This window comes from Chelon labrosus, assembly GCF_963514085.1.
Source record: "Chelon labrosus genome assembly, chromosome: 8".
NCBI classification, from domain to species: Eukaryota; Metazoa; Chordata; class Actinopteri; order Mugiliformes; family Mugilidae; genus Chelon; species Chelon labrosus.
The window spans coordinates 27,828,925-27,855,554 of NC_140358.1; the positions used below are offsets into that span (position 1 = coordinate 27,828,925).

At 43.7% G+C, this 26,630-nt stretch overlaps 1 protein-coding gene across 2 annotated transcripts in view; it reads left to right on the top strand.

Annotated features, from left to right (window-relative positions):
• Positions 1-26,630, top strand: part of fat2 (FAT atypical cadherin 2) — a 109,015-nt gene that overhangs the window by 67,588 nt on the left and 14,797 nt on the right. For both annotated transcript variants that reach the window (XM_084549966.1, XM_084549965.1), the window contains 8 exons: positions 7,183-7,394; positions 8,670-8,807; positions 8,895-9,038; positions 13,615-13,812; positions 15,022-15,622; positions 16,056-16,256; positions 18,222-18,379; positions 23,721-24,180. In XM_084549966.1, coding sequence (XP_084406092.1) covers positions 7,183-7,394; positions 8,670-8,807; positions 8,895-9,038; positions 13,615-13,812; positions 15,022-15,622; positions 16,056-16,256; positions 18,222-18,379; positions 23,721-24,180 — 2,112 coding nt within the window. The remainder of the gene's footprint in view (positions 1-7,182; positions 7,395-8,669; positions 8,808-8,894; positions 9,039-13,614; positions 13,813-15,021; positions 15,623-16,055; positions 16,257-18,221; positions 18,380-23,720; positions 24,181-26,630) is intronic.

Sequence of the window (26,630 nt, forward strand, 5' to 3'; positions counted from 1 at the left end):
GAGAAAGAGGACACAGAGGAGGAGGAGGAGGAGAAGAGGAAGAGAAAGGTGGTTAAATAGAGATTGGAGGAGTATGCGGAGGAGGAAGAAAGAAGAAGAAGAAAAGGAGGAGAAGGACTTAAAGAAGAAGAAGGGGGAGACGGAGAGGAGAGAGAAGGACAAAGGAGGAGTGGGAAGAGGAGAAGAAGTAGGAGATGAAAGAAGAGAAGAAGGCGATGGAGGAATGTAAAGAAGAAGAAAAGGAAAGGGTGCAGCAGTGAAAGAAGGAGACGGAGGAGGAGTAGGCAGAGGAGGAAGAAGAGAACAAGGAAACAAAGAAGAAGAGGAGGAGGAGAAGAAAGAGAAGGACCAGCAGCAACTTTTATATGTTTCAGTTCATTTCACAGTTTTACTTAGAAAATCTGCAAAGTTTGTAACGAGAGGAAACAGGAATGAAATCAGATCTTTCAAAAGAAGATCAATTTATCACACAGATTTAGTCACGTGATAAAATATGTAAAGCATGAGAAAACTGAACAAGTATTAATTAACTCTTATTGATAATTATTGATGCAATAATTCCTCAAATTTAATGATTCAAGCTTTTCACACGTGATGACTCACTGCTTTCTCCTTCAATCGTTATACATCATTTATTATTCATGTTTAAGGTTTGGAACTAAAGATTAATGTCGACAATTTTTCTCTATTTACCGAAATGGAGCTTCATTTTTTTATATAAAGGCCGATTGAAGAAATGTAGTTAGAGAAGCTGAGGCCTGTCTGGACCTGACGTCTTGGCTCTGCTCTCTATTGTTTTGCCCAAACACCAGCGCACACGGATGTGCATCAACACGTCCCGATGCACCGCTGTCGATTCATTTTTTTACTTTCACTCTTGGACTCTTCATTAATTCCAATAGTTCAAATCTTTTGCAAACACCTGAACATGTGTGTTTGTGCACAGTCACCCTCCGATAAGTCGTCAGCGTTCAAGCATTCAAGTTGACAATGACAAATCTCCTTCGCCCAGTTTCTTCCTCAGCTCCGGCTGCTTCTAGCTGAACACGGAACGAGAGAGAGGAACCGCTATTGACAGAAATCTGGCAGCGGGGAGCGTGAGCAGCCGTGTAGGAGCAGCTGAACACCGACCGTATCTCTGTTTACATCACAGACCTGTCACAGTGAATCTCACACATTAGAATAATCACCTGCACGCAACCGTTACAGAGAGCAGGGAGGACGTGGGGGGAATCCAGATCGATTTCTTCACAGTAACGGCACAAAAGAGGCCGTTCAGGCAGCCGTGAAGGGTCGCGGGGGTGGGGGTGGAGCCTATCCCAGCTGTCATTGGTCTAGAGGCGGGGTCCACCCTGGACAGGTCTCCAGTCTATCACAGGGCTAACACAGAGAGACACTCACACCTACGGCCAATTTAGAATCACCAGTGAACCTAACCAGCATGTCTTTGGATGGTTGGAGGAAGCTGGAGAACCTGGAGAGAACCCACGCAGACACAGGGAGAACATGCAAACTCCACACAGAAAGGAACCAGTCGGCCGAGGGATTAGAACCCAGAACCTTCTTGCTGGATGCAGCCTGACACAGACACACACACACAAAAACATTTTAGGATTCACTAGATCCCAAACTGATCAAGTGTTACCAGACACCACAGGACACCCTCAGAATGCCCATGTCCATTCTCTGAAGGTGGTCATAATGTTATGCCTGATCATTTTTGGACCTTAAAGTTCACGGCTTCAGTTCCTTCAGTTTTAAAACCACTGCAGCAGACCGTGTGAACACCTAAAGCTGAAGGCTGACAGAAACCAAACGGGTCGGTTCTTGCCCTCTTCTCTGACATGGCTGTTGCTTTGTTATCACTCCGTTTTCCCGGTGGTGTAATTATGATAATTTAGTAAAACAGGGACATTTCGCCCGCGTTCACTCCTTCAGACAGCTGTTTGAACGTGCAGATCTTAGGGTGAGAGGAAGGTTGGAAATGTTTCTAGTTTTCTAGTTTTTGTCAATAAATCTCTTTTTAAGGAGAAGCATGTTTCTACTGTAAATCAGTACAGCAGTACAAAACAGAACAAAGACAGCTGGAGTACAAGTCTCCAGCTCTGATAGACTATTTGGGTCATCTGTGGGTGGTGTCCACCTGAAACTCATATGACTACAGTCTGTTAACCCAGAACTCACCCCTGGTAGCTGGTAAAGGTAATAACAGCTTCTAAAACTGGTGCTGGACACGTTTAGTCCTCTTGCTTCAGTAATGAGAACATTAAAGCAACAGTACGATGAGATTTATGTTTTATCTGAATAGCTTTCAAACTAAAACTTGTAGGTTTTGGGAAACAACTGCTGGTATTCCAGATTTTCAGGCAGTAATAAGGTTAAGATTTTAAAGGTGTACATTAAAACGACTAAAAATGGACCTGATTTCAGTCAACACAGCAATAAACAAGGGTAATAACCTGTCCTTACTGGTTTAAAATGTCATTTTTGTGACTGGTTTTAATCATTACGTGTCTTTTTTACAGTTTTAAGTGTTGCATGCATTATATTTTAGTTTATTTGCAGTAAAGCGACACAAATGGCGTCCATTTTTTATTTTTTTTTTGCCGTTGAGTTTCAGTGAGCATGCTTTAATGTTTTTCCTCTTCCTTATCAGCTTCAATCAGCTACTGGTTTTCACCTGATCACATTTACATGAACATTAGCTGCGAGATAAGAAAATGTACAAACTGGTTGAGATGCGGGGCTGTTGATGGAAATGAAACCCTGGAGCTCGGCCAACTTTCTCACAGTAGGAAAAAAAAAGAACAAATTAATAAATATCAGGGCGTGGATCGTTGTGAGTAGCTGCAGGAATCACCTTGATAAAAATCAATAAAGTGTGAATAATTTACCTTTCGTTGGAGGGGAATTCTTGTTTTTGTTGGATCCCACTTTTTGTTTTCTCTCAATGAATAGGCCTCCAGCAGACTGGCTGGCAGCCCGACACCCACACACACACACACAGCTGGAGATGGCGGGCTGCAGTGTTCAGATCCACTCAGGCTCTGTGGGCTGGAATAAACTCGCCGAGCGGTGTCCCGTCAACATTATTAAAAAGAAAAAAGTTTACAACAAATTACAATTTGTCCCCGTCTCCAAACGGTTTGTAGAAAGCTCGAAGCGACGAAGCCCACCAAAACAATAATTACATATTTGGTTGTGGTTTGTTGACTGCTGAGAGATGTGTGGATGTGAAGGGAGTTTTTACTGGAGCGGAAAGAGACGTTTTTATAAAAGTGTTCCGTTTTGCTCCAACCACGAGGTGTTTGCTTTGGCCGACGGACCGTGCCGCTCTTAATTCTAATCTTTTCATGAGTCTCCGGTGTTTTTTTTTTGATTGCCTTAACTTAACGGAGTATTGTTGGTGTTTCTTAACGGATAAAGTTCTGGATTTATTCTTTGTTTAGTGAACACGTCCTTCAAAAAAACCCAACCTGTGCATGCATGTTTCTCCATGGTTTACGTTACAGTTTGTAGAATCAGATCAGAAATGTGCAGCTTAATGGAGAAAAAAAAGACACTGAATACTACTTTCCTGAAACAAGTGTCAACAGAAGTCTAAAATAAGCAGACAAAGTGCATTTCTTTGGGTCTATTTTCTGCAGTGGATTAACCCAGATTCAGTGTGCGGTTGGAGAAGCAGGATTATTTTAAAACTAGAGCTCAAACCGCACTTGTGAAAGTGTTCCTCCTTAGAAGTTTAAGAGTTACAGATGCTGCAGTTTAGTTTCTTAAACTGTGAAATCTCATTTTATGACGTATCTAAAATTAAGGAACAAAGGCGTCTGGTTGTTGTTGCAATTTCATTGAAGTGGCTTCTTCAGTTCTAAAGGACTGGTGGTGGGGAGTTGGAGTTTATATAGGAACGTCTGTGGGTGGTGTACAACTGAAACTCAAATGACTAAGAGTCTCCAACGAACAATTAGCAACTAGAGGAAGTTGCTCTTCAGGCCAGGATTCAGCTGCCCACCTACATCTGAAGCACGAGAGGTGCTCTTTTGAGAACAACGTCCACATTTTAGCCAGAGGAAACATTTGTTGAATGAATCTGAACGATGCAGGACTGAGATCTATAACACAGTCTTAACATCTGTCCCCAAAAAGTTTCACCCCCGTTCTCCCTTTGAGTCTTTCTGGCTGTTATTGGGTCGTTAGAGAACCACAAATAAATGTAATAAAGGATAAACCTCCCAGGTTGATCTGAGCAAAATATTGTGTCATTAACAGGCACTAGTCAATTAGTTTTAAATGGGCACCACCCGCAGATGTTCCTAATAAAAACTTAAAGTCAGCCTTTTGTTTTTAGATATACTATGAGCTGGATAACTAGTTGTGTGTTGAAACTAATGCGTTTGAGATTAAATGTTGCACGGATTTGACAACAAAATGTCTAAAAAAAAAACATCCAGAATGTCAATGTGATGCCTTCAGAGTCCAGAAAATATTCAATTACCAGCTCATGAAGACTAAGAACTGCACTGAGTGGCTGGCCTGGTGTAGCCAACACTCAATTCTTATTAGAATATGAGTCTGGTACCACCTGGATTTCATTATGGGGCGTGTTCCAACTGAGAAAACAGAGGAATAAATACCTCTGCATCGGCTGGATCGTCCTCCAACCAATCAGAGCTATTTTGTTGTAAACAAATTCAACTCCATGGCGCTCAGATGACGTGTATGACTACTGTTACTCTTCTGTCCATCGCCACATAAAGCCTCGCCCAAACGATTTGATTGGTCCAGGCAGATTTTTGCAGGATTTTGTCTTTTCTTTTATATTAAAGTGTGGTTTCTTTGTCCCTCCTACAACATACATATATAACCGTGTCATTTATAGCCACTAGAAGCGTCTGGTAACAAGGCTCTGTTGATGAAATGACCAGCGGGTGAAAAGGTCCATCTTTTCAGGTGGCATGGCAGCTTATAGATAAAGAGGAACTCATTAACAGACTAAAAAAAATTCCTCTGACGCCTGTTTTTATCACCGCCGCCATAAATTGAGGCTTCACATGTGGATGACAGATACGTACATACCGCTGCCGAGAGATTTATAGTTCCCGAAAGGTTAAACTCACAGCTTCACTGAGCTGACAAAAGTAAGACTTCACTAGATGTGTCACACGACACCACGCACACAAGACGGGTTTGACTTATAGGGAGATATTAGCATCCAAAGCACCCCGCTCGCGCCCCACGAACATCCATTTTGAACGGCGCATTATATCTGTCACTCTACATAATGTGGGTTCTGCATTCCAGTCTGATGTGCGATCAAGCAGAGCTGCAGAACACAAGTTCATGTGGAGGGTAGAGGACGGTGGAGGAGGCGACAGTTCAGATGCGCAACAGAAAAGCAGCGGTAGCGAGGAATGAAATGCGTGGCGCTCTCATCTACATGTCTATCCTGTGGATTTTCATTCAAGCACCAGAAAAAAACACATCAGTCTCCACCCAGAACACATCAGCTCACGACTGAATACTTCTCCATCAAACAGCTGAATGCCCATCAGTAAAGACTCGTACACATTTAAAGCAATTCACTCATTGCCCATTGGATATTTCCCAGTTAAACAAGCGAAACATAAAAACGTTGCTAGCGTATGGACGGAGCAAGCTCTTCTTCTATTTAAAAAGAAAATCCAGTTGACGACGGCTCCAAGCCCGACGTCGACATTTGGTGGTAGGAACCAAAGTTGTTTGCGCTGTTTCCTTGCGTTTGGAGAATTCTGTGTTGGCGCCTCAAAGTTGAGATTTGTTCAACTTGGTACCGCTTTGTGTTGCCAAAGGTTTTTCCACCGTGCACAGTGACACCAACATGCTAAATACAAAAAGTGTTGCGTTATTATAAAATGTTATAGTCAATGTCTTATGTTAAATTGTAAACAGTTAACCCTTGATATTACCATGCTAACCAATGCTAAAAGGCATTTTTAACCTATAAACATCAAATTTCAGTTCTTAGTTTTACAGTTGACTGTATTTAAAGAAGGAAAAACCCCAAGCCGGCCGTCGACGTGTTGAATTTGGTGGTAGGAACCAAAGTCGTGGACGGTGTTTCCTTGCAGTTGGGGAATTCTGTGTTTGCCGCTCCCATTGGTCGTTGCCTCAAAATTGAGATTAGATCACATCCCTTCCTGTATGTGTCCCCCTTTAGCGCTGACATTACTGCTAATATAGTATATTACAGAGTATAGTATGTACTCAGTGTCCATGTTAAATATTTGAAAGTTAACACGCTAACCCCTGACGTTAGCATGCTAACTAATGCGGAAAGGATTATCCAACTGATTAGCATCAAATTTGAATTCTCAGATTGACTGTATATGAAGTTTTGAAGCTCAGCACGGTGTCTCCGGCCGTCGCCATGTTGGCAGTGTCCGACTCTCCTATAGCTGATTTAGCTAATTTCTCCATTGAACTGTATGGGGAGTGTGTTTAAATTATATCAAGGCTTAAAGATGAACATTTTAACATGGACGTCTGTGGGGATTAACTCATTTGCCTCTAGTGGACATAGGACTGACTGCAGTTTTTGGCACGTTGCCTCATTTTTAACAAAAACTTTCCCAGAGGACACAGTAGACTGATAAAAGTCTAGTAGGAGTTTGTTTTGTCATCTTTCTTGTGATGTACTAAACATCAGAGTCACTATCTGTTCCAACAGCTCAAACCAAACACATTTGTCATCCTGAAAACAAATTTAAACCGAGGTTCTGTGACTGTGTGTTCAGCCAACCAGCATGTATTTGTAATGACGGGCCCACTGGCGGAGGTGAAGGAGGTTGTACAGCAACACACAATCTAAATCAGGATTTCTAAATCCCACAGTGTTTCTGTTTACAAGCTGCAGCTTTGTATAGTCAGTCGACTCGATGTATGTATTCTATCAGAAGTAACTGATTAAAATTCAAGGGTTTCATCGTCTCCAAGAATTTGCTGTAACATTACATTGACCTCTGCACAGCGGCACACTCATATTCAATAAACACGGTCAGTTTGTGGTGTTTTACACTTGAGGAAACCAAAGGTGAAAGAGGAGGTGAAGGACACATTCAGTCCTGTGAGCTTTCTCTTGATTCACACTCAAGTTGTTTTTCTTATACAAACAACCCAAAACTTATTTAACTTCTGTTCCTACAGGCCTTCTGACCCTCGTGGCCCCGCTGGATTTCGAAGTGTCCCGGGAGTACTACCTGTCCGTGGAGGGCAGTCGCGGCAAGTCGTCCCTCACCGACATCACCATGGTTATCATCAACGTGACGGACGTGAACGACAACGCCCCCGTGTTCGGACGGGGCGACTACAGCGGCGAGATATCCGAGGATCTGACGCCCGGGAGCCTGGTGATGAAGGTAAGACTGGATGTTGGGAAAACGAAGCAAGTTCATCACGCCACGATGGGTGCAGGAAGTAAACATTTGAGCAGCAGATGCACAAATGACAGATCACGTAATAAAAAAACAGAAAAAGAAACGATTAAACGAAGAGATTTCGCCTCACGTTAATAAATCTGTACATTCAGTAGCAGCGTGACTGCAGGAGCTGATCTGGCTGCCTGTTCATGATGTACATGTGCAATAAATAAAAAAAGAAGAAAACACGGACAGTTATCCGACAACATGTCAGTCGTCACCTGTCAGGCCAGCTGCAGAGATAACACAGCAATAACACAGCTCGGTGGCTCACTGATGGCAGCACCACGGCTGGATGACGAGGCTGTAATCATATGGTTTCATACTCGACATCTGTCGTCTCCCGCCGCCTGTTCCCGTCACCATTTATCTGTAGCATGTATGCAGACAAATGGCGCACGACGCTAGAAAGGCCTTAATTTATTTCACATAATTAGAAGAGAGGCTGTCAACTGGCTGTCGGCTGGGAGGAAATAACAGGATTCATTGTTAAAGTGAGGAAATGGCAATAAAAAGGAAACCAGGGCGTGCTTTTATTCAGCAAAGATTAAAAGAAGCTAATATGGTCAGCAGCATATTGTTAAGGCCTGAAATCAAGGCACTTTAGTGTGTAGGATATTCCTAATAAGAACTTAAAGTCAGCCTTTTGTTTTTAGATATACTCTGAGCTGGATAACTAGTTGTGTGTTGAAACTAATGCATTTTAGATTAAATGTTGCACGGATTTGACAACAAAATGTCTAAAAAAAAAAACATCCAGAATGTCAATGTGATGCCTTCAGAGTGCAGAAAATATTCAGTTACCAGCTCATGAAGACTAAGAACTGCACCGAGTGGCTAGCCTGGAATCTAGGAGGAGTGACTATTAGCTGTAAGGCTAGGAAGCTAGGAAGAGCTATTATTAGCTGGGAGGCCATGGAGAGTCACTATTAGCTAGGAGGCTAGGAAGAGCTACTACTAGCTGGGAGGCTAGGAAGCTAGGAAGTGCCAGTAGAGCCTAGAACTAATCGGAGCAACAAAGTATGTGACATTAAACAATAAAGGCACTGTTCATCCTTAACTGTCCATCGTTTTGTTGTCAACATCTTATTAAGCATCCATGCTGCTCTATTAGACTGCATTTGTTTGTCAGTACATTGTGTTGATCAGACCTCTGACACCTAAAGGGACTTTAACTCATTTAATGACTGATTCCTCCCTGCTCTTTCTCTTTAGGTCACGGCCACTGATCAGGACGGCCCAGTCAATAGTCTGCTGCGGTACTCTATAGTGAGCGGAGACCTTCTGCAGCAGTTCTCCATCCACCCTCGCAGCGGTGAAATCACCGTCCGCACCTCCCTGGACAGAGAGGAGGTCCGTCTCACTGATAAATCCACTCTTCCATTTCCCAAACGGAGAAAGAGTGTTTGAATTTCTTTCTCTTTTTCCCCTCCTCTCCAGATCCCTCATTACTCTCTGACGGTGCAGGCGGCTGACGAAGGACGTCCTCCTCTGTCCTCGGCGGCCGTCATCACCATCACCGTCACAGATGTCAATGACAACCCGCCCGTCTTCTCCCAGGTCAACCACAGTCTGCAGCTGCAGGTACGACGGCATCAGCGTCTCCGCCATCACACGCAAGGCTGCAAAAGTCAAATCATATATTTATAATATTAACATTTTATAATTATATATAATTCTTTATATAATTTCTGCATAAAATGACTCAAAAACCTTTTCATGGCAGATTCAGTCCTGAAAGTAGACAAAGAATATTATGCTTTGGTGTTTGTTCATTCAGGAAAATGAGTGAGATGCAAAGGTAAGTGCATCTTCTTCTGGGGTTACAAGTTGATCTCAAGGTCCAATCTAAGCGGCTAAAGGCCTCTCTCACATTGGCTGATGTCAATGTTCATGAATCCATTTCTGTCCGTTCCGTGTGCAGAAATGTGGAAAACAAAAGGGACGTAAACACTTTTAGGCGCCAACAAACTCTTTTCTTTTAAAACCCAACAACGTGGAGAATATCTGAGACTCTTTGATTGGCAGAGTCTCGGCTACCGTTTCTTTTATCTGTACGAAGCCTCTGGTGTGCTACAGGCATGAAATCGGTGCAGTCTCTAGTGGCAGGCAAACAAGGTTGAAATGCACCGTAAGCAACACTGAAGTACAACACAGGAGTACTAACAAGTCCTGATTCAGATCAAGAGTCTTTTTACCAGTAGTTCTTCAAGATGATTCTGATCCAACAAAGCTGTTTTACGTGGACCCTAAATAAAATGATCTCATCTTAATGGCTTCAAATCCACCGGAAGAAGATTTTACCTAAAACCATATCTCTAACAACCCAGAGTAGAAGGAGGAGGAGAGGAAGGAGGAGTAGATGATAACGAAGGTGGAGGAGGAAGGAGAGAAAGAAAGGAGAGGAAAAACAAGGAGGTTGAAGAGAACAAGAAGAAGAAACAAAGAAAGAAGTGGGAGAAGAAGAAGGAGTTGGAGGAGGAGGAAAATGAGTAGGGAGAGGAGGAACAAATGAAGAAGGTGGAGGGAGGAAGAAGAGAAAGAAATGAGAAGAAAGGTGGTGGATGAGGAAGAAGAGGATATAAAAGAAGAAGAAAATAGATGGAAGGAGCAGAGGAGAATAGTAGAGGAAGGAGAAGTAGAAGAATGAGAGGAGGAGGAGGAGAAGGAAAAAAATAAGGTGGAAGGGAAAGGAGATCAAGAAAGAGAAGAAGAAGAACAGGAGGAGAAGTTTTTCTGATACTTACAGATGTGTAAAGTCACCTTTAAATTGTGTTTTTGCACAATGCGAAGAATTAATCTGACCCCTGCAGGACACCGTAGGCAACTCTGGGAGATTCTTTCCAGAGAATCCTTCGAGAAAAACTGTTTTTGTTTTCAGCTCGGGAACCCAAACACATTATCAGCCTGGAGCCTTTGGAAATAATAAAAAAAATAAAAAAATAAAAAATGTTGCCTGCAAATCGCTGCATCAACAAAAAGTCAACAACAAAAAATAAATAGTAAATAAAATTCACCCAGAATGAAGCGCCTGCTCATCAACTCCCACAAATAACCTCCGGTGTCCTGAGAGGGGACGGCCGCATTCATGTGTGAGGTTTGACGACTCAGTGGAAAACCTATTCCCCATGGCGGCCTTTATTTTGAGACTCCACATTTTTAGGAAAACATGCGGCGTCTCACTAAAAAAAAAAAAAAAAAAGAGCCACTTTAGTTCAACTTTTCACCTTATTAACCTCAGAAAGCAAACAAGAATATAATGAACTCCCCCAAAGAGCAGCTCAACGAGAGTCGAGCGAGGCTGGAAACGTCCACCTGCTGCTCCCAGGGTCATAATGAAGACAGACGAACTAACGAGGAGAGATAATTAAAGAGAAATCAGATCGGAGTCGCTCTCTGTTTCAGCTCTCTCTCTCCAGAACCTCTCCGGTGGAAATATGCTGACCCGTGAGAGCTGCTCCGTCGTAACCGGAGCTCGTTAAAACGATGCGCTCAGAGTGAAACTCTTCAGAGAGGACGGCTGAACTTTGTTGGGGATCAAAGCTGCAGCTCGCAGGACATCAGCGCCGCCCTCTAATTACACGACCCAGTCTGCAGCAGTGGAGCAGCTTCTAACGGGACACATACTGTACCTGTGCTCCAGGATGTCTCAGTCTGGACGTCCACATGTCTCCGTCAGGGCCATCGCCACGTCGATTAATTAGAAACAGAAACTCATCTGATTCTAGCATCAGATGTGACTGGAAATGTTATGGAAGAAGTTTTCCCCAAAACTTTATCTCCCAACAATCAGGAGGAGGAGTGAAGAAGAAGGAGGTGGAGGAGGAAGAAGAGGATATAAGAGAAGAAGGAATTACATGAAGAGAAGAAGGAGCAGGAGGAGAGTAAGTAGAGAAGGGATGGAGAAGTAGAAGGATGAGAGGAGGAGGAGGAGAAGAGAAAAAAGAAGGTGAGGGGGAAGAAGATGACGAGAAGGGAGGAGGAGAACAAGAAGAGGGGGTGAGGAGGAAGAAAGAGGAGAAGAAGAAAAGAGATGAAGTGGGGAGGATAAAGAACGAATGGGAGAAGGCGGAGAAAGAGAAGAAGAAGAAAAGGGAGGAGGAGAAGAAGGAACCAGAGGAGAAGTAGAGAAAGAAGAAGTAGGAGGAGGAAGAGAAGGGGAAGAAGGTGAAGAAAGAGAAGAAGAACAAAAGGGAGGAGGAGGACAAGAAGAAGGGATAAGGAAGAAGGAAGAGGAGGATGAAAGAGAAGGAGAAAAGGGAAGAGGAGAAGAAGGACAAAGAAGGAAGAAAGAATGAAGTAGAGAAAGAAGAAGGAGAAGGAAGAAGATGGTAGAGCAGGAAGAAGATTAGAAGAAGAAAAGGAATGAAGAGGAGGAGGACAAAGAAAGAAGTGGGAGAAAAAGAAGAAGGCTTAGGAGTAGAAAGAAGTTCTCCATCTTTCTCCTCCAGTCCTGAACGTCAAGAACAGAAGACAACCAAGATGTCTCTACATCTCCAACGTTTCTGTCCACATGGGTTCCAGCTTGGTCCATCTTTTCAAACACTTGTCTGGACGTTGTGTGTCCCCATGTCCCCATGTCCCCATGTCTCCGTTAGGACTATGGCGTCCTCGTTTCAGGGACGCTCTCCGTTGCTCATCGTTACAGTTTGTTCTCTCCATCACTCCTGCCAGCAGAGAAACTCCTCATCCAGTCAGAGAATAACTTGTTCACCAGCCAAAGCACTGCCGAGCGTCGCGTGGCTGTGAATCCAAAGTGGACGATATCGACCCATCTGCTGACGCCTCCGCAGCCAGAACCTCTGATCGCGTTGGCAAGATGGATGTCACCGAGGCAGAGGAAATGAGTCGTCTTGTTTCTGTTTGTTTTATTTTTTTCAGACAGGTGTTGCAGGTCGACAGGTCGGCGTCTTCTGTCTTGTAGCAATTACGTGTCTTTGTTGTTGACTATTTGTCATATCTTGGACGCTCGCTCTTCTTTACGACTCACACATCTGTTGTAGTGGAGCGTCGGGACCGGGTTAGGCTGCTGTTACATTTGAGCGTTTCTCTAAAAGCAGCAGATGGACAGGTAATTCATTAAGTTTGTGGGACGGCCTCAAAGGATTCAGCAGCACGGTGATAAATCAAGCTGCATCTGTGCTGGCGGACTCACCTCCAGTAGTGACACGTAAAATGATCCATGTGAACGCATTTCACTCTCAAATTAAACCAGAGCTTAGCTTGAAGTAATTAACCCTCTGTTGGTATATATATATATATATCAGCCATAACATTATGACCACTGACAGGAGAAGTGAATAACGTTTAAACCATCTTGTGACAGTTCAGTGTTCTGCTGGGAAACTTCTGGACCTGGCATTCATTGGTGTGGATGTTACTTAGACATGTAGCACCCACCTAGACCAGACCAGGCACCCCCACCCCATAGCAATGACACTCCTTGATGGCAGCAGCCATTAGGAACAACTCAAAAAAACATGAAGAACAGCACAAGGTGTTGACCTGGCCTCCAAATTCACTAGATCCCGAACTGATCAAGTATCTGTGGGATGATCCACAGAGGCCCCTCCCCTCAAAAGCCCCCCCCCCCCCACTAACAACATCCTGTTACCAGACACCACAGGACACCCTCAGAAGGCCCATGTCCATTCTCTGACGAGTCACCACAAGAGTGATTGACTGATGTTGGAGCTAAGAGGAGTGGCTTCAATCTCAGACTCTTCTCACCTGTGAAAACCTTTGCAGTGAAGGTGAATCTCTTCCATTCGAACCCCAAAACCTGGAATCAAACTCCTGACTCCCTCACCCTCTGAAGAAGCCATTTTTATCTTGTCTGAAAGTTGTCTCTGGAGGTGTTGCCGGTTTTAGCCCATTAACTCCAGATATTGTATACTTTGCTGCCACCTGTCTCCCAGATTGATAACCTATTTTCCACGAACCACCGGTTTCTATTAATTTCAGGACACTATAAAAAATCAGTATGCAAGCGTTTGAGATAAGGTGATCCATCACAGCGAGCGGTTTAAGGCCTGTATTTTTATTTTTTCCTAAAGTTTCGTGGCCCTGAAGTTGTGAGCAGGAGGAGTGTTGGGATGTTAATCTGGAACTAATTAAGGTTCGAGAAGGAGATGAATTAATAAGCTTTGTTCCGCTGCAGGAGGGCGAGTCGGTCGGCAGTACCATCCTCCAGCTCGTGGTCACGGACAAAGACACGCCCAAGAACGGTCCGCCCTTCTCCTTCCACATCGTCAGCGGCAACGAGGGCCGCCGTTTCCAAGTCGACCAGGGCGGCCTCCTGACGCTCTCGGCTCCGCTCAGGAAGAAGGTCAAACCACAGCATCAGCTCAAGATACAGGTAGGAAGGATTCCCAGGATAAATTGGACATTTATGAGTATTTATAAATTTCACGTATAATCCCGTCGGTTTCAGATGGAAATGTATGGATTTCACATGCCTTTCACACATAATCCCATAGGTTTCACATATAATCTCATGATTTTTTACACGTAATTACCATGGTTTTCACATGTAATCCCATCAGTTTCACATGTAATCCCATGGGGTTTCACATTAATCCTATAGGTTTCACAAATAATCCCATGATTTTTTTTTTTACTGTAATACCATGGTTTTCACACATAAACCCATGATTTTACATGTAATCCCACGGTTTTCACTTGTGATCCCATGTTTTCACATGTAATCCTATGGGTTTCACATATAATCCCATAGGTTTCACATTAATCCTATAGGTTTCACAAATAATCCCATGATTTTTTTTAACTGTAATACCATGATTTTCACACATAATTCCATCGATTTCACATGTAATCCCATGGTTTTCACATATAAACCTATAGGTTTTACATCCCATGGGTTGCATATGTAGTCCAATGAGTTTCACATGTAATCCCATCACTTTTTATCTGAGTTTCATATGGAAACCTACAGGGCTCTCACATTTAATCCCATCGGTTTCACATGTTAGGTTTCAACTGGGAATTTACACAGGATTCACATATTTACACCATGGACGTGTTTTAAATCCACATGTTCCGTGTGTTTTAACATGTTTGACACATTCAGTTTAATTGAATTGATGTTTTATCTCCTTTTATATTCAGTCTGCTCTAGATATAAATACGTTTCAGGAGGTTATTTTAAGGTTACAGCTTTCCTGACTTTTTTCCCTGAATGTGCAGACTAGTGGACTGCATTGTTTGGATTCTGTTGGCTGGTACAAATGTATTTTAGGCTCACAAAGTGATGATTGATGGTATTCTGCTCGAAATAGCTGCATTTTCCATTCTGACCATTGTTGTACTGAGAAAGGATTTACAAAGATTTTAGAGGATCACACAAAGGACTCGCAAAATAAATATAATCAACATTACATACACAATACTTCAGTGAAAGTAGTAAGACTTTATTATTTCAGTCTGTTAATGAGTACACTACTTATAACATCTTGTCACATGTTTAAGAGATAGTTTTTAATTCTTTTCCTTTTGATAAAGTTCCATTAAAGAGTATTTTATTAGAATATGTGTTATCTTTTCCCAGGTGACAGACAGCGGCCACCCTCCTCTGTCCTCCATTTGTGTGGTCAACATCAACGTCACTGAGCAGAGCAAGTATCCTCCCTCTGTGGTGCCCCTGGAAGTCTTCATTACCACCTCCGGAGGGCTGTTTGCAAACCGGGTCATCGGCAGGCTCCACGCCACGGACCAGGACCTGCAGGACGTCCTCACCTACAACCTGGTGTCAGAAAACCCCGACGGGAAGCGGTTCTCCATCGACCAGGCTGATGGTAAGATCTGGGCCGACGAGAACCTGGAGGAGGGCTCGTACGCGCTCAACGTCAGCGTGAGCGACGGGAAGTTCAGCGTCTGGACCGGGGTCAAAGTTCACGTCTGGGCGGCAAGCCAGAGAGCGCTGGACTCCGGTCTGACGCTGCAGCTGGACGGGATGTCACCGGAGGCGTTTCTGGGCGATCACTGGAGAAGCCTTCAGCACAGCCTGAGACAAGCTCTGGATTTACCCCGACAGGAGTTTCACCTGGCCAGCCTGCAGCAGCTGCCCGACACCCAGGTCCTGGAGGTCCTACTGATCTGGAGACCTCAGAGCGGACGTGTCCAGTCCCTGCCGATAAACCGGCTGACAGGTGATCAGTCGACACAATTACTAATTCATTAAAGCAGATTTGTCGAAGTCTTTTTAGTTCAGGGGCCACATACTGTCCAATTTGACGTCAAAGGGGCCGGACCAGTAACATTTAAGGTTGTTTTAGTGCAACAAAGTACAAGTACATGATGAAAATGTTAACATTTAATGAACTATCCTTGTACAAAACACCTGCTGTTTAGTTCTGGGCCTCAGTGTTGTGTTATGCACACAACTCATACTAAAACAGTCTGGCCCCTAGTGGACAAATTAGGAATAGCAGTTACTTTTTGAAAAAAAAGTTTTTTAAAAAGTCTTCTGTGTAATTTTTGCACCCAGATTAGAACCTCAGATGGGTTTTGGCTCACAGGCCGTATGTTCAATTGCTCCATTTTGTTGTGCACCACTCTGAATTGTTGATCTCTTTGACTCAGGGATCATGTCAGACATCGAGGAATCTTTGGGTCTCAGCATCCTCAGGATGAGCCACAACGGCTGCCTGGGTACCGGCTGTCCGCCGCGAGGCTGCAGGAACGCCGTGCGGCTGTCAGGAGAGCGACTGAGCTATTTCACCACGGCCAGAGCCGGTTATATCACCCCTCAACACACCTGGGAGAGCACCTGCCCTTGTAACGGTACGCCCGTCTGTCTATGAGTGTGTGTGCCTGAGCTTCAGAGAGCCATCAATGACTTGAGCGTGCGTGGCGGCGGCGGCGTTTTTAAGCAGGAGTGACAATCTCAACGCTAACTCACAGCCTGAAGTCTAGTCTTCTGAGGAGCAGGACGAGTCTGCTGCTGCTGACAATTGATCCAGTTCAAAGCTGCAGCGTTGAATGAGAGACTGAACTCTGCGTGAGCTCCAGCAGAGTAATTTCAGCCGACTCTCTCAGCTTGTCTTTAACATTCACACCGAGCACGCTGCCCTCCACCGACTCTCGCCCAAGTGAAGTGTGGTACAGGAAAAAAAAAAGAAACGGCGTAACTGAGGAAAACTGACGCTGGCGTTTTCTTTATTCTATCATCGTTTATTTATTTATAAATGTGCAAGAAATACCAGAAAAAATCCACATGCAATACAAACAGCAGTGAGCGAACTAAATATTAAAGGACGCATGTTTAATTCCTGGTGTACAAACAAAGCATTTCTACAGGTCAGCTTCACACTCAAACAAAGGGAAAGGCTGCTGAGTGTATTTGTGCCTCGTGGAATCTCCCCAGTGTTTTTAGTTGAAAAGTTTTGTTAACTTTTCTTTCTTGGATGACACAGAACTGTGCATGGAGTGAGTAAATAGTCTCCATAGTATCTGTTCTAGTCAGGATTAGTAGAAAAAACATAAATCTTCTATCCCTTGCCTCAGATTAAACACCTGCACTCCCTGGGAGAAAGCTTGTAGAGAGACATGTATTTGTAGACAACCCAATGAAGATATCTGTCTTCTCCAGAGATCAAAGCTCCTTTTTCTTCCTCTTACCTGTTACACAAAGCTGTAAGGCGGTAAATCCGCCGGATTTCATAGACATCCCTAAGAACACTTTTGGAGAGAATATGATTGCTCAGATTTGATTAAAGCCAACGGGACGTCTGAACCACTGAGCAGCGGCGCCACCTTTGTCGGCACGTCTTCAGCGGTTTTTGTTGGCATTCCTGTGAGGATTAGCGCCGTGCCCAAAGAATTAAAGTCAGCCAAGGGCTCTTCAGGAGAGAGACTCCCTATCACGTTTAGAGTCCTTTTTCTCTGGATCATCTTCCGACTTTATCGCCACCATATTTTGACTATATCGGACACCTCTTTGGTCTTAGAAGACTCAAAGCCGGTAAGGATCTGTCAGGTGGAGAACAAGTATGAAAAACTGAAGCTTCTTGAAAAATGTGCAGACGGTGCTAGACTACAGTTTATCTACAGTGCCATCCAAATCTAGCGACTTTCTGCCTCTTTGAAATAACAGAATAAGTTCATACATATTTTATTACAGAGCCAAGAATCACTGAATTCAAAGATATTTAAAGATATCCAGTCATTATGAAAACAACAGACGATTAATCAGTTATGTGAACCAATCAGTGGACTGGTTGTTTAGCTGGTGTGTTGGTTGGTTGGTTAGTTGATGGATTTGTTGACTGGTTGGTTGGTTGGTTAGTTGATGGATTTGTTGACTGGCTGGCTGGTTGGTCAGTTGGTTGGCTGGTTGGTTGGCTGGTTGGTTAGTTGGTTGGCTGATTGGTCAGTTGGTTGGCTGGTTGGTCAGTTGGTTGGCTGATTGGTTAGTTGGTTAGTTGATGGGTTTGTTGGTTGGTTGGCTACCTTGCTGGTTGGTTGATTGGTTGGTTTTTGGACTGGTTGGTTGCTTAGTTGGTTGGCTGTCTGTCTGTCTGGATGGCTGGTTAGTTAGTTAGGTGGTTGGTTGGTCAATTGATGGATTGGTTGGTTGATTGATTGATTGGTTGATTAATGCATTGGTTGATTGATTAATTGATGTATGAATTGATCAGTTGGTCCAATATAACTTGTTGTATTTAATCATATAATCTGTAAAATTGTGCCTCTCTACATCATCCATGTTTGTTTACTCTCCGTTGCTTTTGTGATTCTGTGTTTCAGAGTCGGCTCTGAGGTTTGACGAGAAGTCCTACCTGAAGTATCTCCACGGGATGGACGAGGACACCCAGGAGTTCAAACTCTCACTGAGGTTCAGGACCTTCCAGCAGCAGAGCCTCATCATGTCCACAAACAGTACCAATGACTTTGGAACTTTGCAGGTATTTATCTCTCTGTGGCTGGTTTAAAAAGAGGAATATCCAGTTGGATACAGAGGTTTTATTCTCTGTACCGGTTGAAACATACTGTAATGAAACCCAGATGGAGTGTTACCAGAAAAATACGGTTTGTTGTTTTTTACATAAAGATGAAACATAAATATAAACTACTGCGTCAATAGTTGATTTAACTTTACTGAATAATGAAGGTGAAGTCTTCAGAGCACCACTGGTAACAACACATCAGCTCACATTTTGAGTTAATGAAGTTGTTTTTCTGGTGATTATTCAGCGCTGCAGCATTCATTTAAAACCGCTCCAAGGGGAAAAACCAGGAAACAAAAGACTTTGCATTTGAGGATTTGATGGACTCACTGGAGAAATACACCTCTTTGTCTGCTGGTTGGAAATGTCACAACGGCTCAGGCAGACAGAACGAGAGCGAGAAATCATTTTCCTTCATTTCTAGGAAGTGTAAATATTTGCTTTGCTGTTTTCTGTCCCCTGAGCTCAGAGCTAATTTATTTTGCTCTTCAAGTACTGCTGCCGTGGAGAGATTAAATCTTTGCTTAATTTTCATAAACTGTTGTGGTAATATTGTTGTTTGACCCCCTTTTTTACGACTGTAATGATAAAAACTAATTGATTTAATCTGAAGGAGGTCTCACCGGGAAACGCTAATGACAGACTTCAACGTTTCTAGCTGATATCATCTTAAATGCCAGCGTTTGATTTCCCTCTCTGTGCCAGCAGTCATGTTACCAGCGCTGGTGTCGTGTTGTGTTTTTTGTTGTTTTTTTCTAGCGAGCCGTTTGCCGTTCACGTTTTGTTTTTCTCGTTGCTTGTCCTTTTCTGTGTTTACCACAAACACGGATCCCAGAATAGCGAGACTCTGTGTGCTGCGTATCTGGGTCAGCGCCGTCACAATCGCACGGCACCTGTTGACACCCTGAAACTTGGCAAACAGAATCAACTTGATTTTAAATTTGCTCTCTCGTGACAAACGCTGACATTTTCGACGGCGTGGCCTTCTAAGCTGTGAATTAACCAGCCGTGTCCTGGGCCGCTTCACGCTCCCTGTGCATGAGGGCTTTTTTTTTTTAGTCTGTCCCCATCGTACCATCTCAATCCTGCAGATGATCACGTGTTAGAGCATATCCATCATCGTTTTATCTCCGCGCTGCTTCGTGTGTTTTTGTGCCAAATGCCTCTGATTGAATATCAGACGCGCTGCTGAACTCCCAACCCGCACGCATCTGAAGCTCCACATCGGATTACGAGCCCGGCGATACAGGTCCGGCTTATTATTCTCCCCATTCCCAGCATTTAATCAGCTCATCAGTGCCCTTTTAACTCAACTTGTATCGACGGCACGTGAGCCGCATGTTTCCCTTTTTCCCCTTAAAATGCTCCAGAGCAAACCCAATAAAAACCTTCACGGTTTATTGATTGTGTTTTTTTTTTGCGAAACTGTCTGGAGGGAAAGGAAGATTCATCCTGGTGCTACGATACAAGGTCTACTCTACCATATTAAATCAACTCGCTGAAAGAGAATAATGAATTGTGTTCTTTGAGAGGCATGAATAATTCTCTAAACAGATAAAGAAAATAACAAAAAAAAAAAAAAAAAGGCTTGATATGGACTTGAAATGCTGCGCGATGCTTCCCCTCGTGGGCCCGTCTAATTTATGTGACATCCGTGTGCTTCCCAGGCTGAATATGCAATCATTCTGATTCTGGGAAAACTTCAAAAAGCAGCGTTCAGTCTTTCCCAAGGTTCCACCTCTTGGGTTTTGGATCTTGGCTCGAGCACACGCAAGAACGGGTCCCTGCCTAATTCACTGTGAGCAGAAAATGGCTTCAAATGGAATTTCATAATGTGGTCATCGGAGAGAGAGAGAGAGAGAGAGAATCCATCGGTCGGGTTTTGTGATGACTTGAGAGAAACTTCTCGGCGGAGACAAGATGCTGTTTGCGCGCCACGTTCCCCCCGGAGAATCTCGGTGGATTCTTACAAACGATCTGGTCTCATCAGTATGCTCCGTCGAGAGCCTCACCTCTGGAAAAACTGAAGTTCAGGCCTATTTGCTGCTGCCAGTTCCCTTTTATGTCTGCACACATTGTACTCCAGATCGTCACCTTTGAAATGGTAATTCTGCCTGCTCCAATGAGAAGCTGCTTTGCTAAGCTGTGTAGAACGAGTAAAGGTGACTCAGCGGAGGAGGGAAACCGTTGTCCTTGATGAGGAGTGACAGCAGAGCGGTCGGCACGCTCGACACTGAGCCAGGATGTGAATGCACGATGGGGTAGAATCAGGATCATAATTATCCTCAAAACTTAAATAACTTGTTTATAATAATAATAATAATAATGCATTTTATTTATAGGCGCCTTTCTTGGCACTCAAGGACACCGTACATACATTCATAAAAGAAACAGCAATTCATAAAAAGAAACAGTAATTCATAAAAGAAACAGCAATTCATAAAACGAAACAGCAATTCATAAAAGAAACAGCAGAGAATAAAATATGGGGGGGGGGGGCAGAGTAATTGTCATCAAGTGGCGTAGGCAGTTTTAAACAGATATGTTTTGAGTTGAGATTTGAAATGGGGAAATGAATCAATATTTCTGAGTTGGGGTGGTAGTGAATTCCAGAGACGGGGAGCAGAGCGGCTGAATGCTCTGCTCCCCATGGTGGGGAGCAGAGCATTCACTAACCAGTGAATATCTACGATGATCTCAGCGTCTATACCGTTCTTCCCAGAAAACCTTATACGCCTTTATGTGGATGTTACTCTTGGTACATCCCATCACCTGAACATGGACCACCTTCTTCCATGTCTCCATCGTCCTGGTCTGATGTGTCCATTATAGGAGCTTTCATCAAAGGTCAGAGGTCAGCGTGGACCCCCTGACTGTTCTGCAGCTACACAGCCCCATTCAAAACAAACTGAGACCTACTGAGTGTTCTGACTCTGTCTTTCTATCAGAACCAGCATCAACTCCTTCAATGTGTTGAGCTCCAGTAGCTCGTCTGTTGGATCAGAACCACTCAGGTCAGCCTCCTCAATGGTTTTTTTCTTCCTTGGATCACTTTCGGGCGTTACTGACCCCTTGTCGACCAGGAACATCCCACAAGAGCTGCAGGAGATGGAGATGTTCTGACCCCATCGCCAAAGTCGCTCAAATCTGTCACATCAGCTTGAAGTGCATGATATTATCCATGTTATTTTGATTATAACTGGAACTGTCAATAGATTAAAGTATTTGATCACAATTAACCACCTAATTTGCCTGGAAAGGATGTCTTTCTACTTGGAATTACTCTCATCAATATCTTAGCTGCTCAGAAACCTCCCTGCTCGGCATCGACAGTAAATGCAGATAACTGTCTTAAAAGGAAACTGCTCATTTGTTTGTTTGACGCTTCTTAAGGGATTCTATTGGCAGTTTTGACCCTGAGGGTAAAATGATTTACTACGTCTGCACTTCAGATTCTGCTTGCTTTCCACTGTGTTCCTGCTGCATCGATCGCTTCCTGATTTCCCAAACTACGGTTTAGACCAAAGACATGGTGTTTGGGACAAATTTGCTCGTTTTGACAGCCTTAATTAAAACGGGTCATAATGTTATGGCTTTAAGGGTATAATTCAGCTTTGTGTGTGTACAAAAGTAGCCACAAACGACGACTCTATCTCCACGTTGCCCAGTTTTCCATCGAACCAAGTGGCCACTCTCACTGAGGTGCAGCTTCCTGCATACACAGCATATGCCAGCAGAATCCATGAGTGTCACAGCTGCTGTTGCACGCTGAACTTTGCCCCGCAGCATTCAAGCTCCCCGGCAGGAAGCTTACAGCGTTTGTGTCGGCTCTCGAGGGGGGGGGGGGTCTGTGATTTATGGAGCCATGAAGCACTGATGCTGTGGAGCTTCTGTCCCCGTGGAGTTGAAGTTGACTCGGTGCCCGTGCAGCGTCGGCTGTGCTGGTACTGTAAGAAAAAAATAAAACTCGTCGCTCTACAAATATCCCCCATAAATCACTCCAGAAGTCACGGCAAGTCATGTAAAATAGATTAGAAGACAAGCGACAGTGTTTTCACTTGTTCCTCTGCCAGCGCTTCTGCTTCTTCTCGTGATAAACCAAAGCCCTCGTCTCCCTCTGCCTTTTCCCTGTGCTCTGTCATTGATCCATGAAAGGAATTTTTCTGGTTCATTCCCATAAAAATGAATCATTCCTGTTTGTTTTTCACCGTCCCAGCCACGGGGAATCGAACTGTATCTCTGGCACACGAGAGAACGCAAACAGGCATCACCTCTCCCAGAGAAGCGAGAAGAAATAAAAACAGAGAAACAAGCTCATCGTCCTGCGCTAATTTAAGAAGCAGAGGCCGAGCAGTATCAATAATGCATCGGGGGGGCCTTTGGCGTCCGATGCATTGGGAAGGGGATGCTCGGCAATTTGCAAAATACACACTCCTATCTGTATATTTAATAGAGGGGATATGAGGAGCATCCTGATACATAAAGAAAACATGAGTAGATAAAAGGTGCCGGGAGGGAGGAGGGAAAAAAGCTGCTGCCTCGTTTCTTTTTGGGAACGCTGAGCGTGCAGTAAAAAGCTAAGAGGCTCCCGCTGATGTTGATGAAATGCTGAGTAAATGTGGGACTCTGCCGCTCGCTCGCAGCAAGGGAGCCCGACGGCAACGCCTGGTTTTATTTGTAACACAGAACGCTTGTCAACGGAATAAACCGCCTTAACATCTGCAGTCTGCAACAGGCTGCACGATGTAAACACTGTTTTTGATGTGTGCTGTTTCACTTGAAAGCTCTGTTGCGTTTGCTTTACATGATTCTCTTCTCCCAGAAATCCAAAATAAATCTAGTTTTGTTCGAGTGAATTTAAAGTGAAGCATCGATGAGACGTCTAGACGTCCGTTGACCTGCAAAACCACAAAATCAATCCTTCCGTTTGAAGATTAGCGCCAGCAACAATTACAATAATTAAACACAGCAATCAATTTAACAAGCAAGGAAACATGACATAACCAAAAAATGTCAATTGCTGTTTGTTGTTAAATGTCAAACAGACCTAAACTGTGAGTTCCTGTTAACGTCCATTTTGTTTTGGTCTTTGAGAGAATGACATTTGATTCGGTTATTTCTAAACTCAGATATCCATAAAGAACATACCCCTCCTGGGCACAACTGGCATAGCCTTAAGTGTAGGGTTCATGGTTGGTCTGAGACGCGTTTTGAACACACTACTATTTTTAAAAGTGATCACCTGAAAAGGAAATAGCACCATGAGTGATGTCTGTTCATTCTGATCTTCTTTCCTCAGCTGAACAACGGGGAGCTGCAGTTCAGGTTCAGATGTGGAAACACCTCCCCTGACTCTTTGCTGATCAGATCTCACCTGGTGTCAAACGGCCGCTGGCACAGCGTCCTGCTGGAGGTCAACTCCACCTTCCTGAGACTGACCGTGGACGAGCAGCATCCAGCCTCCGTCGCCCTGACCGAGCCGTGCCGGATGATGAGCTCCCACGGCGCCTTGCTCTTCGCTTCTCTCGCTCGGGACGGCGCTCCGCAGTTCCGCAGGCGTCCGAGTAACTTCACCGGCTGCCTAGAGGGCCTGGAGCTCAACGGGGAGCCAATCAGAGCGGACAGCGACGCGGCGGCCGAGTGGACGGGGTCAGGGAGCAGGAGGGTGTTTGGGGTGTACCAGTGCTGCAGAAAGGTAGAAGCCTGCAACAGCAGCCCCTGTCAGAACGGAGGGACCTGCGAGGAGGACGCTGACGGAGGTGAGTGTTACGATTCTAATGGAGCATTTCCTTCTTGTCTCTGTTTTATATGATCTCTGGACAAAAGCAAAGCCGTATGCAAGATGTGTCAACTACAGATAAAATATTATGGAAATACCACAAATCTCTGGAACAAATGACAACTTTAATTTTGTGAAAAGCTCTTTCATAACTCAGTAAAACTATTTCACAACTAGAATATCTCCAAATTACATGAATAAAATCTAATCAAATCAGAAAATCCGTAGTCACACCCAGCCCTGCTAACAAAACAGGCTTATTTGCACCAAAGAGGTTTAGTTCCAGCCTAGTAGACGCTGATAAATGTTAACACTAGGGCTTTCAATAGAATATTTAGTGCACTTACGTCATGCGCCAACTTTGATTTGACCCTCGTCCCTACTTCTAGTTTGGGAAGCAAACGGCTCCTGAACCGAAAGAAACTAGTCCTTGAGTTACCACTGGAGTACGTAGAGTCTCAGACACTTCTCCAAAGGTGAAAACATGTCTTAGCTCTGAGATAGCCCAGAGTTTTAGGCCATAAAAAGACCAAGGCCGTCATCCCTGCAACAATTTCTTTACAATGACAAGACTAAAACTAACCAGAAACCATGAAAAAACACGTTTCTTCATCACGCCGTGGTCAAATTCGAGTCAATGCGCCATCAGAAGGCTCACGTTATCACATATGGATCCAACCGGCTTTCAAAACAGTTCAGCAACAATCACTGAGCCTTTTCAGGATACCAAACTCTTATCTGTGAGTCTTCTATTAAAGATGTGACTCTTCAGTTGGAACCTGAATTTAGTTTTTTGACTAGAGTGTAAATAATGAATATTCTGAACCTTTGCACATCAGTAATCAGTTTTTATTAGAGGTAGAAAATGTATTGTTGTAAAAAGTTCAACCCTCAGTCAAGGACAACAGAACCAACTCTAAAAAGATTTATCCGACACCCTCATCTGACTCTTGGCCCTCCTTTTATCCATTTAGGTTACCGCTAATTGGACGCATGCGTCACTTCTGGGAAAGATGAAAGCTTTTTAGCGGAGAGGTTTTCAGGGTCTTGTTTTTAATATGGAGTATCACAAAAGAGGCCAGTTTGTTCTCTACGTGAATACCTGGACCAGCAGCTGATAAGCACTCCTGCAATTTTACAGATAAAAGACCAGAAGCTTTTAAATATTACGCTCGTGAGAGTGTGGCACGGAGTGAACTTCTTTTTCTAGCGAGGTGGATGTGAAGCCAAACATGAAGCTGGAGGAGATGCGTATCTGTGTGAACGAACGAACCCTAGAGCCGTTATCAAAAAACCTGCAGCCTGATGTGATTTCTGTACCGACGGTTTACCTGTTGGGTCATATAATTTTCTTATCCTCCTTTTAGTACATTAAATAAAATGTCCACAATGTCTCTTTGGACTCAGGACAGAAGGTTTTTACCTGGTATTACTTTTCCCAGGACTTTATTCATCGTCATGTCACATCACATTTCAGTTAGGCTTCAGGCACCGAATAAATTTTATTTCCCCAAAAAGAACCTCCCAGGTCGAGCAAATGTAATCAGACAGGCGGTAAAAAAAAAAATAGTGTAGACTCAGGATGTTTCTTTCTTTTTTCTTTAACTGCAGAATGTGCAGCCGTTCCCCCGCTGTTTTACCGATCCTTCGGTTTAGTTTGCTTCCTGAGATCATAACAAAGGGATGTGGAGTAAAAAGTGAATACCAAGGCGGATGGAAATAGCTGAATTTAACTTGTTTTTCTTCTTCTTCTTCTACCAGTTTCAGCCTTTTAAGTCCTTGGTTTATTATGTCAAAGATACACGACTTACTAAAAGGAGATCAACGCAACAGGAAAACATGAATTCGTTTTAGTTTAGCAGTTGAAAGCAGTGTCATTGTTGGATTAATCTACATTTCTCAAACGTTTCCCTGAGTTTTTTTTAAGAAAATAGGTGGATGTGAGGCTTTAAATCTTAACTTAGACTATCTCTAATATAGTCTGATAGCAGCCCATTTGGTTGAGTCCATTAAAAGTCAGTAACTGGAGATTTAACCATCCTCAAATGATAAAACCTTACATACCCAAGGTAGAGTAAATGGTAGAACATCTAAGCTGGTGGTGCATCTTGGACGTATCTGAAGGTGCTTCAATCCCCAGTCCTTCATGTCAAGTCATACTTGGCCAAGACTCTGAATCCCAAGCTGCTAAAAATGTTTGTGTATGTGAGTTTAAAAACAAGGAAACTCACAAAAGCTTCTGCCAAATGACAGTGATATGACAATATTAATAACTAACTTCACTCTAAACCAAGTTATTTCCTGCTTCTGTGGTTGTAGAACTTCCTTGCTTCTTCTTCTGTGGTTCTTCTTCTGAACTGACCAGCTCCAGATAGGGGCGACTGATAAAACGTGATGTTTTTGTGTTTTCGGTGAAACCGCTATCAGACT